The sequence below is a fragment of the Tamandua tetradactyla genome, chromosome 21 (assembly GCF_023851605.1).
Source record: "Tamandua tetradactyla isolate mTamTet1 chromosome 21, mTamTet1.pri, whole genome shotgun sequence".
Lineage (NCBI taxonomy): Eukaryota > Metazoa > Chordata > Mammalia > Pilosa > Myrmecophagidae > Tamandua > Tamandua tetradactyla.
This window is the reverse complement of record NC_135347.1, coordinates 33,856,066-33,870,913: the sequence shown is the minus strand read 5'-3', so window position 1 is coordinate 33,870,913 and position 14,848 is coordinate 33,856,066. Positions and strand designations below refer to the sequence as shown.

The 14,848-nt window shown below is 39.6% G+C and overlaps 1 protein-coding gene across 1 annotated transcript in view; it reads right to left on the bottom strand.

Annotated features, from left to right (window-relative positions):
• The window catches only part of LIX1 (limb and CNS expressed 1), a 78,249-nt gene that overhangs the window by 59,915 nt on the left and 3,486 nt on the right, over positions 1-14,848 (bottom strand). Inside the window, exon 2 of the mRNA XM_077138702.1 lies at positions 620-783. Within this exon, the coding sequence (XP_076994817.1) occupies positions 620-783 (164 nt within the window). The remainder of the gene's footprint in view (positions 1-619; positions 784-14,848) is intronic.

Genomic DNA, 14,848 nt, shown 5'->3' with positions numbered 1-14,848 from the left:
AGATCAAACTGGATTAGAGAGGGCTCACTAATACAACGGGTGTCCATATAAGCAGACGAAATTTGGACATAGTCAATAAAAGAGTGCCAGAGGGAGACGACCATGTGACGGAGGCAGAGATTGAGTTATGCTGCCACAAGCCAAGGGACACTATGGATTACCAGCTACCCATTAGAAGCCAGGAGAGAGGCATGGGTTGGATTCTCCCCTTTAAGAGAAAGCATGGCCTTGCTGACACTGATTTCGACTTCTAGCCTCCAGAACTGTGAGACTAAATAAATATCTGCTCCTGAAGCCAGCTAGAATGTGGTATTGTCACAGCTCCCTCATTCTTTTAAGTTTTTATTCCAGAATATTCTGAGGGAAAGAGCAGCAGCTATAGGACAAACAAAAGAGTGTGCCATAAAATTTGTTTTACATAAAGACATTTCGGGGGTATCCTAAAATAAAATGTTTTCCATTTAAAAAATTGGGGACATCTGACAGATTTTTCCGGTATATATAATGGATCCGGTACAACTCTTTCCACTATGACAACAAAAACATATCATTTAATAAAATGGTTTACTCTATTTTAACCCAAATAGCTTTCACTGATAAACTAATGTTTTCTTCTTACCTGAAAGTTGCCGAAACAGCTTCCTCCCGGGAGGGTCACGTAACTCACAAAGGGGGGTCCAGGAGACGGCAGCGACTCGTAGACCACCACACGTTCACTGGAGAATGCAGCCTTCTGCCGCTGCTTGCTTTCCCAAAATTCCTGCAACATTGACACAACATTCACTGAAAAAGAAGAAACATCATCAGTTATTAAGGATAGACATATCCTGGCAAAAGCAAAACTTTATTTGCGGACTGGATTCTGTGACATGTCGGTTCCAGCTTCAGCAGAGTGGCACATGTGAATAGCGGGAGTGCTTTCAGTTGAAAGAAGTTTATGATATTTTAACTCGAATGTATATATTTCTTCATTAGTAAGACTTAAATGGGTTTGCTGCCCTAATTGTAACAACAGTATGTAACAAACTATGCAAATTTCTATAAATTAATTTTAATATCAAAATTTTAAATCTCATTCTTCCTTTTTTGAAAATTTGCCTAAATTTTTTTTTCCAGAACTGCAATTTTCCATGATCCCTCTCCTGTTTCTCAAAGACTCTTAAACCTGCAAAGTGAAAGCCAAATTGGGAGGTAAAGATGTAAGTGATGTCATTTTAACTGGGACTCACCTATTATAAGATTTAAGAGGAGAAAGGCAGAAAGAAGAAAACAATTTCATGTTCTCCCCACCACAATCCAAAGGAGAGGGAATGATTGTGAAATAAGCAGAAGGCTAGAAAAAGGCAGGAGTGAAACTATAACATGGAAATTTTGTTAAGGCAAGGTCTGTTAGATGACTTTAGAAAACATGGTAATGGCTATAGCCATATGTTTTAGATTAAATGACCTGTGATAGCCTGCAGAAGTTCCAGATCAAATTAGGTTAGTTTGTTTATCCTGTACTGCAAATTGAATTGTGGCAATTAACAAGGATAATAGAATTGTGGAGTCAAAAGAGACCTTACAGGTCATGCAGGCGAAGCTCTGCCTAATGCAGGAATTCCTGGCACAGCACTGCTGACAGCTGCCCATCTGCCCTGTGCCTGAACACATGGATGGACCTGGTTCTTGGCCCATCTTAGGGCAGCCCGTTTCAACTGCTGATGGTTCTAACTCTGAAGAGGTTCCTGGGATTGAGCTGAAATCTGCTTTTCCATAAGCTCCAGGCTGTGGATCTACCTCTCATCTCTGAAGCCTCATAGAAATGTATCCACATGAGACCCAACATACATGTAAAGGTGATACAGGATATCTGCTGATTTTGCCTGCCTGGTGTTTTCTCCCCCTCTTATGGGAATAGCACAAAGTTTTTCCTTGAAGAAACACTTTTCCTTCAACCATGGAGTCCCCACGGGTTACTGGGGGTGGGAGGGCTGTGGGGTGGGATTTCACCAAAGCGAAATCATGTGGCCAGTGAGTCCAAGGCTTTTGTTGGAAACGTTGGAGGGTCATTCCCTCTTTTCACTAGGATTGCTGGGGAGATAGGGAGTAAGTGAGGCACTGCCCCTGCAAGGAAGAAACCTGGCTGAGAGGAAAACCAACACAGAGAAGGACAGAGCCAAGAGATAGAGAAAGAAAAGTGAGTTCTGAGGACACTCTCTGAGTCTGGAATTCCAGCTGTGCCCAAATCGAGACTCTTCAATTAGACTTTCAAGTTATCTGAAACTAACACTTCTGCTTTTTCCCTAAGCCATTTTGAACGGGGGTGGGGGTGGGGGGATCTCACTTGCATAGGAAAGTATACCAATACAGACAACTCTCACATTCCCCCAAGGTACAGATTAAATAGTCTTTGTTCCTTCAAACATTCCTCCCATAACATAGTGTCTGTGCCTTTTGCCATTCTCCTGAATACAATCCTGGATGTGCTTCAAAAGGCTGGGCTTTGATATTTTTCAGGAGTGCCAGGAGTGTCAGTGTTTCATCTAGAGGCAAGAATACTGCAAATTTCTGAGCTGTTCTACAGCACCTGGCTCCTGCACCTCACCTCTAGGTCACTGATCAAGTTCAAAAGTAAGTAGTTCAGGCAAATTCTCAATACTTCAAAGGAGTTGATGGTCTCTACATGTTAAAAACTATGGTTTTTAACCATAGTTAAAAGGCAATACTCGTATTAGCCAATGAAATTCATGTTGACATGGTCAAGCAGAGAATTGGTTATTAGGTTTTTTCCTTCATTAAAAACATTTAAAATGATATTTTAGCCCAGTTGATGTAACTCGAAATAGAATTAGAACTTTTATTTTCTAAATTGTATGTTTCCCCTCCACCTTCCCCTCCCTCTCACTCCCAAGAAAACAAGGATTTATGAACTGGCCAATTGTTTTTCTACTTGCAGTTGACCTTCAGGATTCAGCATAGGTGTCCTGGAGATTGAAGCCTGGAATCAATTCTGGTGGGCTGTCCCTCTGCTAGTCATCAATGGCCATTAGACTCCAATTTTAAGTTTGTTCATGATCAAATGATGTCAGCTAAGACATGGAGTAGAAAGATGGAGATTCGTGATTATCTAGGGAGAATCAACTCCAGAATTTTGGCACACAAAAGCCATTTGGACTGAAGAGTTCCAAGGTATGTACTAAATAAAATTTCTGCATGAATAAAGGCAGTAGCTTTCAAATTTTTTATTTGCAACCTTAGAAGATTTCCGTGATGGTCTTATGTATGTGATCATCCCTAAAGAGTGCAATGTATGTACATGCACACACATAATCCATCTTTCTATCTCTATTTCCTTTTGTCAACTGGAAAACTAGATAAATAGAGTGCAGAGGGAAGAAGGCCAGCTTGCCTTGCTTGGAATTCCAAAGGTCAGAGGATGCTTTATTTATGCAATACATACTCCTTTATTTTTTTGAATCAACAAGGAGGCTTATGGACAATTTCAAAGATGTGTGACAAGAGGGTCAAGTATTGCCGAAGAAAAACCATAGTTTGAGACAGGACCTCACTATATAGTTTAGTCTCCAGCTGCAATGACAACTTTAGTTCTCAGCAGACAATCCTGTCTTCCATCTTACAGAAAAAATTTGCACTACTAAGTGTGCGATACCCATCCCTATATCTAGGGACCAGCTCCTCTATTTCCTCCAGTCCCAAATGAGTTTGTGCTGCTTCTCCTGCAGGTTGTTCTATTAGTCATTCCTTTGATGTCCTATTTTGAAAAGTCCCCTCTTTACTTACTCCTTCCCAGCAGTTATATGTATGACCAAGATAATAAATGAGAAGTCAAATAAAAACTCAACCTTGGGACTATTTCTGGCTACTAGTTATTAAAATTTTCCCACTCTAGCCAAGTTCCTGGAAAGAACATTCTACATTGACTGTCTCTGCTGCCTTATCTCTCATTCATTCTTTAGCCCATCACAATCAATCTAGCTTCCCTCTACCTTATCCCACTGAGACAACTCTGGCAAATATCACTAGCTCCTAATTTTCCATCCTTATTTATGTGACCTCTCAGCTGCATTTGGCACAGCTAATCAATTTCTTCTAGAGAGTCTTATCTCCCTGAGCTTTTTTGACAGTATTTTATCCTGATTCTGTTTCCATCCCTCTAATCATTTTTCCTCAGTCTCTTTTGGGGCTTTCTCCTCCTCTACTCACCCCCTAGGTTGGTTTACATGAGAGTCTTTGTCCTTCTCTTCTTTAGCTTCTCTTTTTACTGCTCTCCTCGAACGAGAGAACCTATCTCCACAACTCCAGCTACAATATTATATACCCAAAGCTCCCAAAATGCTCTCCTGAACTCTGGATATGTAACTCTAACTTTGTTAATAGATATTTCCATTTGGGTGTTGCACAGACTCAACATACGCTTAACCGTAGCTCATTTTCTTTTCCATAAAACCTTTTCCTTCTCTTGAATTACTTAGCAAGTGATATTACCATGTTCTCAGTCATCTGAGTCAGAAACTCACTGTGATGTGTCAACATGGCCAGGCAATGGTGCACAGTTGCCTGGTCAAGCAAGCCCTGGCCTAACCATACTGCAAGGACATTTCCTGTACTTAAATCTTCAGTCACTTGATTGCATCTAGCACTGATTACATCTATGATCAACTAAGGGGAGTGTCTTCCATAATGACAGAATGGCTTTACTTCAGCCAGCCAGCCTGGCCTGGGAATTCATTGAAGACCTTCATGATTGTTGCCAGCTCGCGGCCTGCCCTACAGAATTTGGACTCATGAATCCCCACAATTGCATGAGACACTTTTATAAAATCTTGTATTTACAGATATTCGTTTTGGTTCTGTTTCCCTAGAGAACCCTGACTAATACACTTTGCATAAGCTTAAACTTAATTTCCTGTTTCCACATCTAATACATGCCTGAGTTTTGCAATTCCATGTCTTTGATTCTCCCAGTCATTACTTCCTCTTAGTCTACATGGCTGTGCACTGGTTCATATGCATCATGTCTCACCCAGTATAGAACAATACCCTCCTGATACAAATCCCCTCCCGACCAATCCATCCTCCAACTGTTTCCAGGGTAATCTTTCTGAATCTCATAGTTGGTTAAATGCTCACACCTGCTTAAAATCATTCTGTAGATCCCTCATTACCTCTGGGATCAATAACTTCTCGGCAAGCCATAGAAGACCCTATCATCCTACCACTCTCTCTCATTCCACACTTCTCTCTCCAAGTCCACCCTTCAGGGCCCTCAAATGACCACATGCCTCTTGTGCTGTTGGCAACCTCATATTTCCATTTCCCCTCCAAAAGTGACCTTATTTCCACTATTTGCTGTCTTCTTTGTGGCACCTACTCATTTGTCTGGATTCATTTATGCATCAGCTCCTCAAACACAATGACAAAAACAAAACATAACAACCTCTAACTCTTCATTATTCAAAGTGTGGTCTCCCAAGAATCAACATGGGTGTCACTTGGGAGCTCTTTAGTAATACAGAGACCTCAGGCCCCACCCAAGCCCTATTGAACCAGAATCTGCACTTTAATAAGAATCTCAGGCAATTTGATGCAAGTTAAGGTTTGACAAACCGTACTTAGGAAGAAATGTTTACTCCCACATCCCTTATCATGTATCATTTATATACTGGGCTCTATGCATTTTCTCATTTAATCCTTATAAAATTGGTATTATTTTCCACATTTTATAGAAGAGAAATACAATAAGCTTAAGTTACAATCACACAACTATTAAGCTGTGGACCTGAGTTTTTTTTTAATTTATTTATTAATTAAAAAATTAAAAAAACAAATAGAACATCAACATACATAATCAGTAATTCACAATATCATCACTTAGTTGCATATTCATCATTTCTTAGGACATTTGCATTAATTCAGAAAAAGAAATAAAAAGACAATAGAAAAAGAAATAAAACGAACACAGGAAAGAAAAAAAAAGATTATACCTACCATACCCCTTACCCCTCGCTTTCATTGATCACTAGCATTTCAAACTAAATTTATTTTAGCATTTGTTCCCCCTATTATTTATTTTTATTCCATATGTTCTACTCCTTTGTTGACAAGGTAGATAAAAGGAGCATCAGACAAGGTTTTCACAATCACACAGTAACATTGTGACTGCTGTATCATTATTCAATCATCCTCAAGAAACATGGCTCCTGGAACACAGCTCCACATTTTCAGGCAGTTCCCTCCAGCCTCTCCATTACATCTTGAATAACAAGTTGATATCTACTTGATGCGTAAGAATAATCTCCAGGATAACCTCTCGACTCTGTTTGGTATCTCTCAGCCATTGACACTTTGTCTCATTTCCCTCTTTCCCCTTTTGGTGGAGAAGGTTTTCTCAATCCCTTGATGCTAAGTCTCAGCTCATTCTAGGGCTTTTCTCAATCCCTTGATGCTGAGTCTCAGCTCATTCCAAGATCTCTGTGTGGACCTGAGATTTTTAACATTGTTCTGAGTGTCAAGTTTATGCTTCTCACTCATCCCAAGAAACTCCTAATATAATAGAACAGGAATTGCCTGTCTACCTCTCCTAGAGACTGAAACTTTCAGAGGAAGAATTATACTGTCTTTTTCCCTCCATGCTGGGAACATTGAAGGAGCAAATTAATGTATATTTGGATGTCATCAAAGGTACTGAAGATGTGCTCCATTTGTGGAGCTGGTGACAGGGGAATCATAGGAGGACTTCCACAGGAATCATTTCATCCACCTTTTCCCATGAGCCATTTTTCTTACACTTGCTCTTGATAAAGTCAAGCTAAGTTAAGGTAAGTATTTGTATTTTCTCATACAGGTGATATAATGTGTTTCTAACTTGGAACTGAACTTGTACTGTGTTCATGTAAACAGGTCTCCTGATGATCAGTCTTTAATGCCAAACTTTTCTCTGGTGCAAAGCAATGGTGTTAAAACCCACGGATTGCATGCCCAAGGAGGAGCTCTGGAAAGATGGCTAAAGGAGGGACCACAAGAGGAAATGACAGAAGACTGGTGTAGAGCTTGGAGTAGGCTTGTGACTGATTGTGCCCTGGATTTCAGCCACCTCATAATCTGGAATACATCATTTTTGGCTGTGAATTATTTCTCCCCAAGTTTCTCAGTAAAATTCTTTTTGAAAAGTATCTACATTATCTCAATGGACACTAAAAGACAAGAGCTTCAGCCATATCCAGGACAAGATAAATTGGTCATCTGGAGTGACTCTGGTCCCTGGAAAAGCAGATGGGACACAATTTGGCAGACTCTGTAGTGAGGACAAGCTGAACTAGTCCAGTATTTAACATTCATAGGTCATCTTTGGGCTTGTTTCTGTCATTATTACCAGTGTGGGAGGAACTAAAAGAATTGTCATGGAGATCCTAGGAACAATAGCACAGAATTCAGTTCACTTTCAGTCTGCTTCTATCATCCCAGTGTAAAGAAAGGCGCTTGACAGAATTGACTTCACAGGTCAAACTTCTTAATCCATTCCACTGCTACAAATTGCTTTCTTAGACACAAGTAATAGACCACTTTAGTAGTTTTGAATATTTCAAGTATCAACAACAAGATGATTTGCTATGTGGTTTTCAGACATTAGTGTGGCTGCTTTCTTTACTGTATTTTGGAATTTGAACATGACGGAGGATTAGAGAGGCAATTAGATCCTCAAGCAAATCTCTCATAAATGAGAGATTTTTCATCTTTCTGTTTCTCAAGCTTCTTTTTTAATTAAAATGTTTAGCATTGAGGCTTTTATAAGGCAGTTGACAGATGAAGACATAAAAAATGTGGAACACCTTGTTTATCCCACCTTCTGACACTCCAGAAGAATTCCTCAATTTGCTTCAGCAAGGGCAGTCTTTTTACTTGTCCCTGAACATGTGGTGCTTATTTATCATCTGTGCTTTTGTTCAAGTTCTCCCTCCTATTTTGAATGTTCTTTCTGCCCCTCCCTTCCCTTCCATCCATTCAATTTCTTCCCATACTTCAGAAAAAAATGTCACCTCCTCCATCATGTCTTACTTGTTCCTGTTCATATGCATCTCTTTTACAGAACTCTTGTTCCATTAGTGGTCCAGTGTCTTAGCATTTCATCTCCTGTATGCCATGCTAATAAGATCGATGTGTTGCTCCTGGCTAAATTTATCAATTCAGCCTTGGTTGGACTTCCTTCTGACTAGAAGAATGAAATAACTTATAGTAACAATTTATCCGATGGAGCATATTTTTCTGTTATTTAACTTGGTTGCATGGGTGTGTCTTCTCTCTCCATTAGACTGTGAGATTCTAGAGGGCAAGGACCCTGGTTCATTTTTCTCTCCTTGGTATCCAGCATGGGGCTATTCCCCTAGAAGCAGTGCTGAATTTATTTGGAATCTAAGAAGACTCTACGCAATCTAAACAGCTTCAGTGCAATAGAATGAAAATGTAGATGGTAAGTGAAGGGAATACAGTTCATGGAGAGGTCAGGACTTCCTTCTGGAATAGAAGGTTTCACATAAGAACTACCCTGGGAGCCACAAAGCCACAAAGTGGTATAAGTCAACCTTGACTCTGATGGTATAGAGTAATACAGAAATTCAAGATAGGTCTCTGCCCACAGAGATTCACAACCTGATTGGAAAAATAATATATTAATAATACAATTAGTGAATAAAATATTGAGTATGATAAATAATTGTAGGAAAGAAATGATTTGAAAGTAATATTAAAGATTAAAAATTTGACACAATTATTAAATAAATGCGAAAGGAGATGGGGGCTAAGTATGGGTGAAAAGGTAGAAGAAAATCTGCATAGGACGACCTAAGCTGAGCCACCTCAGAGGAATGAGGTGTGGACAGGGGTGGGGGAAGGGAAAGAAATTGTGCTCGCTAAGGGGTGAATGCATTTGACAAAAAAGAGTAAGAAAAACATTATGCCTGAAACATTAATTGTATAAGGGAGTGAGGGGAAAGGGTGCCATCTGGAAGGGTATGTGATTTGATGAGAGACGGGATAAGGGGGCTTGGTTTCTCTTAGTAAATATAAATGAACCTCCCCTTCCTGATGCCCCTGCTTTACCTAAGTGGGAGAGAGAGGCAGGAGACCAGAGTCCCTTGTCCCCAGCCCTGCTGCTTCTGGTGGCTCTATCCATGAAGGTATGGGGATATGGAAGGTCACGCTCAGTCACCTGGAGAGAATGTGCAGTTGCTGATGTGCATTCTTGGCAGAGCCAAGGCAGAATGTACCTCTATGAGGAGCCTGGGCAGAAAATCCAGAACAGGAAGTGGATAACAGAGGAGGCAAACGAAAGATTGCTCCTTTTGTAACTTGGAATCAGTCTGAAGCCTTTTCTGAGAAAAACATTAATAACTGGACACTCTCAGGGCTTTAGTCCTAAAAATCCTGACTTGTCATATTTATATATATTATTGTATTTTCATTTTCATCTATATTGGACACTATGGAGATGTCTAAAGGGACACATGATCTCTATTTCCATATAGGAAGTCTGAGATGCAGAGAATGTACATGTCCCGTGGGTTACAGAGTATGTTATAAAAGAATCCGGCAATATGGGTGCTAGTTCCTACATAATAAATTATGCACCCCATTTCTCTGCCTTTTAACAACAGGCAGGCAGTTGACTTAGTTAAAAGTATAGACTCTGCAGCCAGACTGCCTGGATTTGAATTCTGTCTCTACCGTTCACCAGCTGCAAGACACAAAGTTTCTCTACGTGTCAGTTTCCTCATCTGTAAAACGTATGTCCTACGGTTGTTAGAAGGCTTAACATGGAAAATACTCAGGATAGGGCTTCTCTCATAGTTAGCACTACGGCGTTAAATCTTGTTTGTGGGTAGAGGTGGTGGGAGAAAGAAAAGGGATGATTATGTGTTCGCATATCACATCGTTGAAACTGTTCCTGGGTTGGAAACCATATCATTAACATTCTAAAAATAGCCTGCAAGTCTGAAAATTCTATAATCAAACACACTGTGCTATTTAATTTATTTCCAAAATATGTGAAGAATTCAGAGGTGGAAAGAAGAGAGTTTTTAAAATATCATTGGGATAATGTCAAAGCTCTGGCATAGCCAGAAAAAAAGTGGATGGTGTGACAGATCTCAAGATTGTGGAATGTTTTTTTTTTTTCCCCAATATTTCACTTTCTAATAAGACCTGCCCTTAGCAAAACTAAAGATAGAGTGAAAGGAGATAACTTTTGTTTCAAATTAATGTTCAGTGACTACTTAAGCTTCAGGAAAGTAGAAACAATATCATTCATTGCTCAGTACAATTCCTTATTCCTGCTTAGAAGATAGTCAATCCAGCCACAAAAATGGATCTCAGAAGTTCATTATAAGCCTACTCAAAATAATCAACCAATTTCTTTATGCCTTGCATAAGGAAAAAATTCTAGCTGGGTAAAAATCTCCTTACCAAACAATTAAACACAATTTTGAAAGGTTACCACTTAAGGATAAATTATTAAGAGGCTTTCAAGATGACTAACATATTTTCAAATTACTTCTCTGCTTCTGAACAGATGGATTTATATTATGTAATATTTTAATGCAACCTCTAATTAAATAGCCCTAGCAGGTGATATTTTAAAATGATTTGCTATATAATTTGCTATCCTAGCAATTCAGTCATGTGCAACTTGCTTGTACCAATGTGGTTTCCCATTTTTATTGAGGAAAAACAGAAAAAAGACCTACAAATAGTTTAGGGAGCCAGCTCCAGGCATGATGCTCATTCAACGTTCATGCAAAATGGGTATCTTTGGGACTTGCGCTGGAGTTGGAGGAATCCCAGGGCACTGACCAACAGAACCTGCTTTGTCTGGCTGTTTGGGACCATCCTCAGGTTTTGCCGAGTTTTGACCTGGCTAGTGGAATTTTGCAGACACAGCTTGTGTGTGGGGTACAATATGGAGGACTTGGGTCCCCTTTTCCTTTTGTGGAGACATTCTTTGAAAGGTAGCCACAGCCATGCAGCAGGATCGAGATACCTTGGAGTTTTGCTGTGTTCCCAGCCGAGGAACTTTGCTTTAACAATGCTTGTGCGTAGGTGCCTAGTTGACTTGTGTTTATTCTACCGCTTGCTCTTTCTTTTCTTCTTTCACCCCCGCCCTCCACCTGGAGGACTTTGCTGAGGAATTGTGCTCCTGTGGGTTGTTTTACAAAGGTAACCTCTCAGAAGAACTTCTACAGTATGCCAAAAGGATACACCTTTTTTGTTTAATTTTTCACTTTTAGAATTGAAAATTGTTGATATGTGAATCATTTGGGGGGAAATTTAAATAATACTTATTTTCTGTATCTGTGGAAGCGTGAAGTAATATTTAAGAGGGAGACAGGAGAGAATACAAAGGCGAAAGAGGGACTCACAGTGATAAATTAAAGTGAAAAGTCATTAAATAGACCAGAATTAAACAGCAGTAACAGCAGCCTGGCAAAGTCCACGTGTGTGGCTTATATATGCTTCATGGACCAGATGATGCCATCCAATCAAAAAGTAGCATAAAATAAAAGTCTGATGTAACTTACTTAACCAACAAGGTTAAAGTATCTATAAGTATATATCTTTACCAAGGACCACCTGGTACTGGCATTACATTGCGTTTAAAATATTGCAGGACCACCGGTTTTAGAAAACCAATCAAGGATCAGCCACGCTGTTTGCATTGCTGACTAAATCTGCTTAGTTAAAATGGCCAATATGTGCAAATGTGGCTTTAGGTTTATAACCTACCTTCCCTAGGAATGGTCATCATAAGAAAGCTTTCAACGACTTTGCCATGACTATCTAAACCAGGGCCTTTGTACAAGGCTCAGACAGAGCCTGGCACTAAAGAGCAAGGGGCATGCCGGTTGGTAACCCACAGCTGAGGGTAGAGGCTGAGGATGAAAATAAGGAGCGGCTTCCTAAGTCTGTGCAATGCGGTGATTGGCATAGTTGCGGGCTGCTCTGCCAAGGCCAATGCTAGGCAGTGCTCTGGGAAGCTGCTGGGGTGGCTGGGCTTGCCCTTAGAGCCCCTTCTTCCCCCATGCTGCCCGCTGTCTCATCTGACTAGCAACCTAAACCTGCATGTAATTAGGCTATGGTTAAGGTGTCAGGGGATGATGGCTCAGAATGCTCCACGCACGGCTTATTTCATCCTGAAGGAGAACAACTGACAATGTGAAGAACGCTCTTCCTTTTTGTAAGGAAGGGGAAAAGCAACTGATCAGCAATCAAAATTATCTCTCGTGCACCTGTTGGGTACCTGGCCTGTGGGAGGCACCCTGGGTATTCTAAAGAAGTGCAAGGTACAGCTATGCCCTCCCGGGACTTACAACTCAGTGTGGACGAAAACATGCCAGGAAAGCCAGTTCAGAGTGAAGAGTCTCATGAGAGAAATGTGAACTAAACAGAAGAGAACATAAGTGCCAAAGTAGGGGTGGGGTGTCACTAAATGACTGTCACAGCTGCCTGACAGGATAAGATCAAAATAGGGATCAACTGCTCATCATCCCAGCAGAAAAAAAGAAAAAAAAAGAAAAACCACAATTCAAACAACATTCCATGAGCAAACAGAGTGAATACAGGGAGGGTAATAATTGTCTATTTTGTCAGTATGAAACTCTCAATAGGATTCTTTTTTTTCTTTTTTAAATAGGGTTGTTTTAACCACTTTGACAGACTAAAAAACTTACGTGGGCGTTTGAACATAGAGGAACAAGAGGCTGTGGGGTTAAAACTTCAATATGAAATGTATTAAATAAAAGAAGATTCTTTTATGAAAGGCTTCTAAAGTTGTCTTACATTTCTTAAATCAATCTGTAGCACATAATCAGTAAAACCATATCATTTAAACCGAAAAATCATAACTTAGAAACTCACCCTTACGCAGCTGTATCCTATTATGGGCTGTAACTTAACACATGAGTTTCAGAAGTTGTTAAAATTGAGTTCAGGCTAACAAATCTTAACTGTTTAAAAAAATACCTCAACAAAACCTATGGTGAGTTGAGACAGCAGACCATGACAAGTACTAGATTTTACTATACAATGGATGTCTACCATATTTTATTTAGATTTATTTTATTTTATTCATTTATAAGAAATTGAATGTATTAGGGCAGATAAAGCCATTAAGAGATCAAGAAGCCACGTAATTTTTTTCCATTTTGAAAAATTTTCCTCTGGAGCTGAGATATTTAGTGTTTAGATTTTTCCAACTGTATATTTACTGGGGAGAGGGAGAGAAAGAACAGCTCAAATGCCAGTGATAGCTGAACTAAGATCTACATTCTTTCTAGCATAAATTCAAATAAGTCATTACATCCTGTAATAAACTAAATTAGCATTTGAATAAGCGTCAGTAGAGTACTACATAGTTTAGATGTTAAAATGATCAGAGTTCAAATTATTGTAATTAAGATGCCATTGTTATTTTTAAATGAGCTAGTGAGCAAGAGGCTTGGCTCTTTTTTCTTTTTTTAACCACATTCCTTCAGAGATACTTTATGTGTGGTATGCAATGCAGAAGGTGTAGGGATTTTACTGCACAAGTATCTTCATCCTTTACCTCCTACTCCATTCCTTTCTGTGAAATAAAAAAACTACAAATGTATCATCAGATTTATAGATTTCAATACACTAAAAAGCATGGAATGGAGACAATACTCGACTCAAGGATTTTTGCTCTTTTATGTTGTGTGCAGCCAGATTCATGATTACTAAGATATTTTCATAGCTCTACAGTCTGGTCCAATTTTTTCAAAGGGTAAAAATGCACTTTTTTCTTTGATACAAATAAAACTTTATTTATACCTGTCTGATATAAATAAAACTTCTCAAGCAGAAAAATGTTTTCCCAAGTGGAAGAGTTAATATACCGCCAATACGTGAAATACTTGCTTCCAATTGTGCAATGCTTATAAAATCTCCATCTCATTTTTTCATTGCAAAATTTGGGAGAAAATATTAATGAAATCTACCATGTCTCTTCACAAGACAGTGTTAGATACCAACTCATTCTCAGGGTTTCAATGGTGATTAAAGTAACTTTTTAACAATCTGTTTAAGAAAGTTTGCCTTGATTTTGGTCTTTCATCATTGAAAGTGGCTTTTCCCTATGGGTGTGTTTGACATTCACGAACTCTTGCATTTTGCCTGAGTTGGCAAATGATTCTTGCTGAGAAAGAGCTGCAATTCTACTTGACTTACGTAGCAGGAAGTGTACCTCCAACAGATGTCCACATAAACTTTTCCCCAAAGCAACATGAGGCCATAAACTTGCAGAACTAATCTAGGATCACTGTTAACTCCAATGGCTCCCTGTAGCCTGCTCTTCAGCATGGCTCTTGCTGACCTGGTCCCAGCCTGCATTCTCCGCCTTGTCTCTGCCTCCCCCAACTCATCAGTCTTGTAATGTCCAATCTGCCTTTGGAAATGCTATCTATCCCCTCTCCCCCAAATTGCCTTTTCCCTTCCCACACTCCTGCCACACTTCTAATCACCCTTTACAGTCCTCTTCAGACATCACTATTCAATGCACTCCATCCACATTACCAGAAGAGTGAATTTCTTTCCCCAACAGGTACTACTATTACGGCACTAATACCGTGTTAATGTAGAACTTCTGAGAGGCAATGTCCTGTCATGGCTAAAGGTGAGGAATTGGAAGACATAACTTGAATCCTGGTTCTATCACTTACTAGTTGTGTGACCTTGGGCAAGTCACTTTAACCTCTTTGTGCCTCAGTTCCCTCACCTGCAAATAACAATAGTTCCTCCATTACCCTTTTGCTGCAAAGAATGCCCCTAACACAGGGCT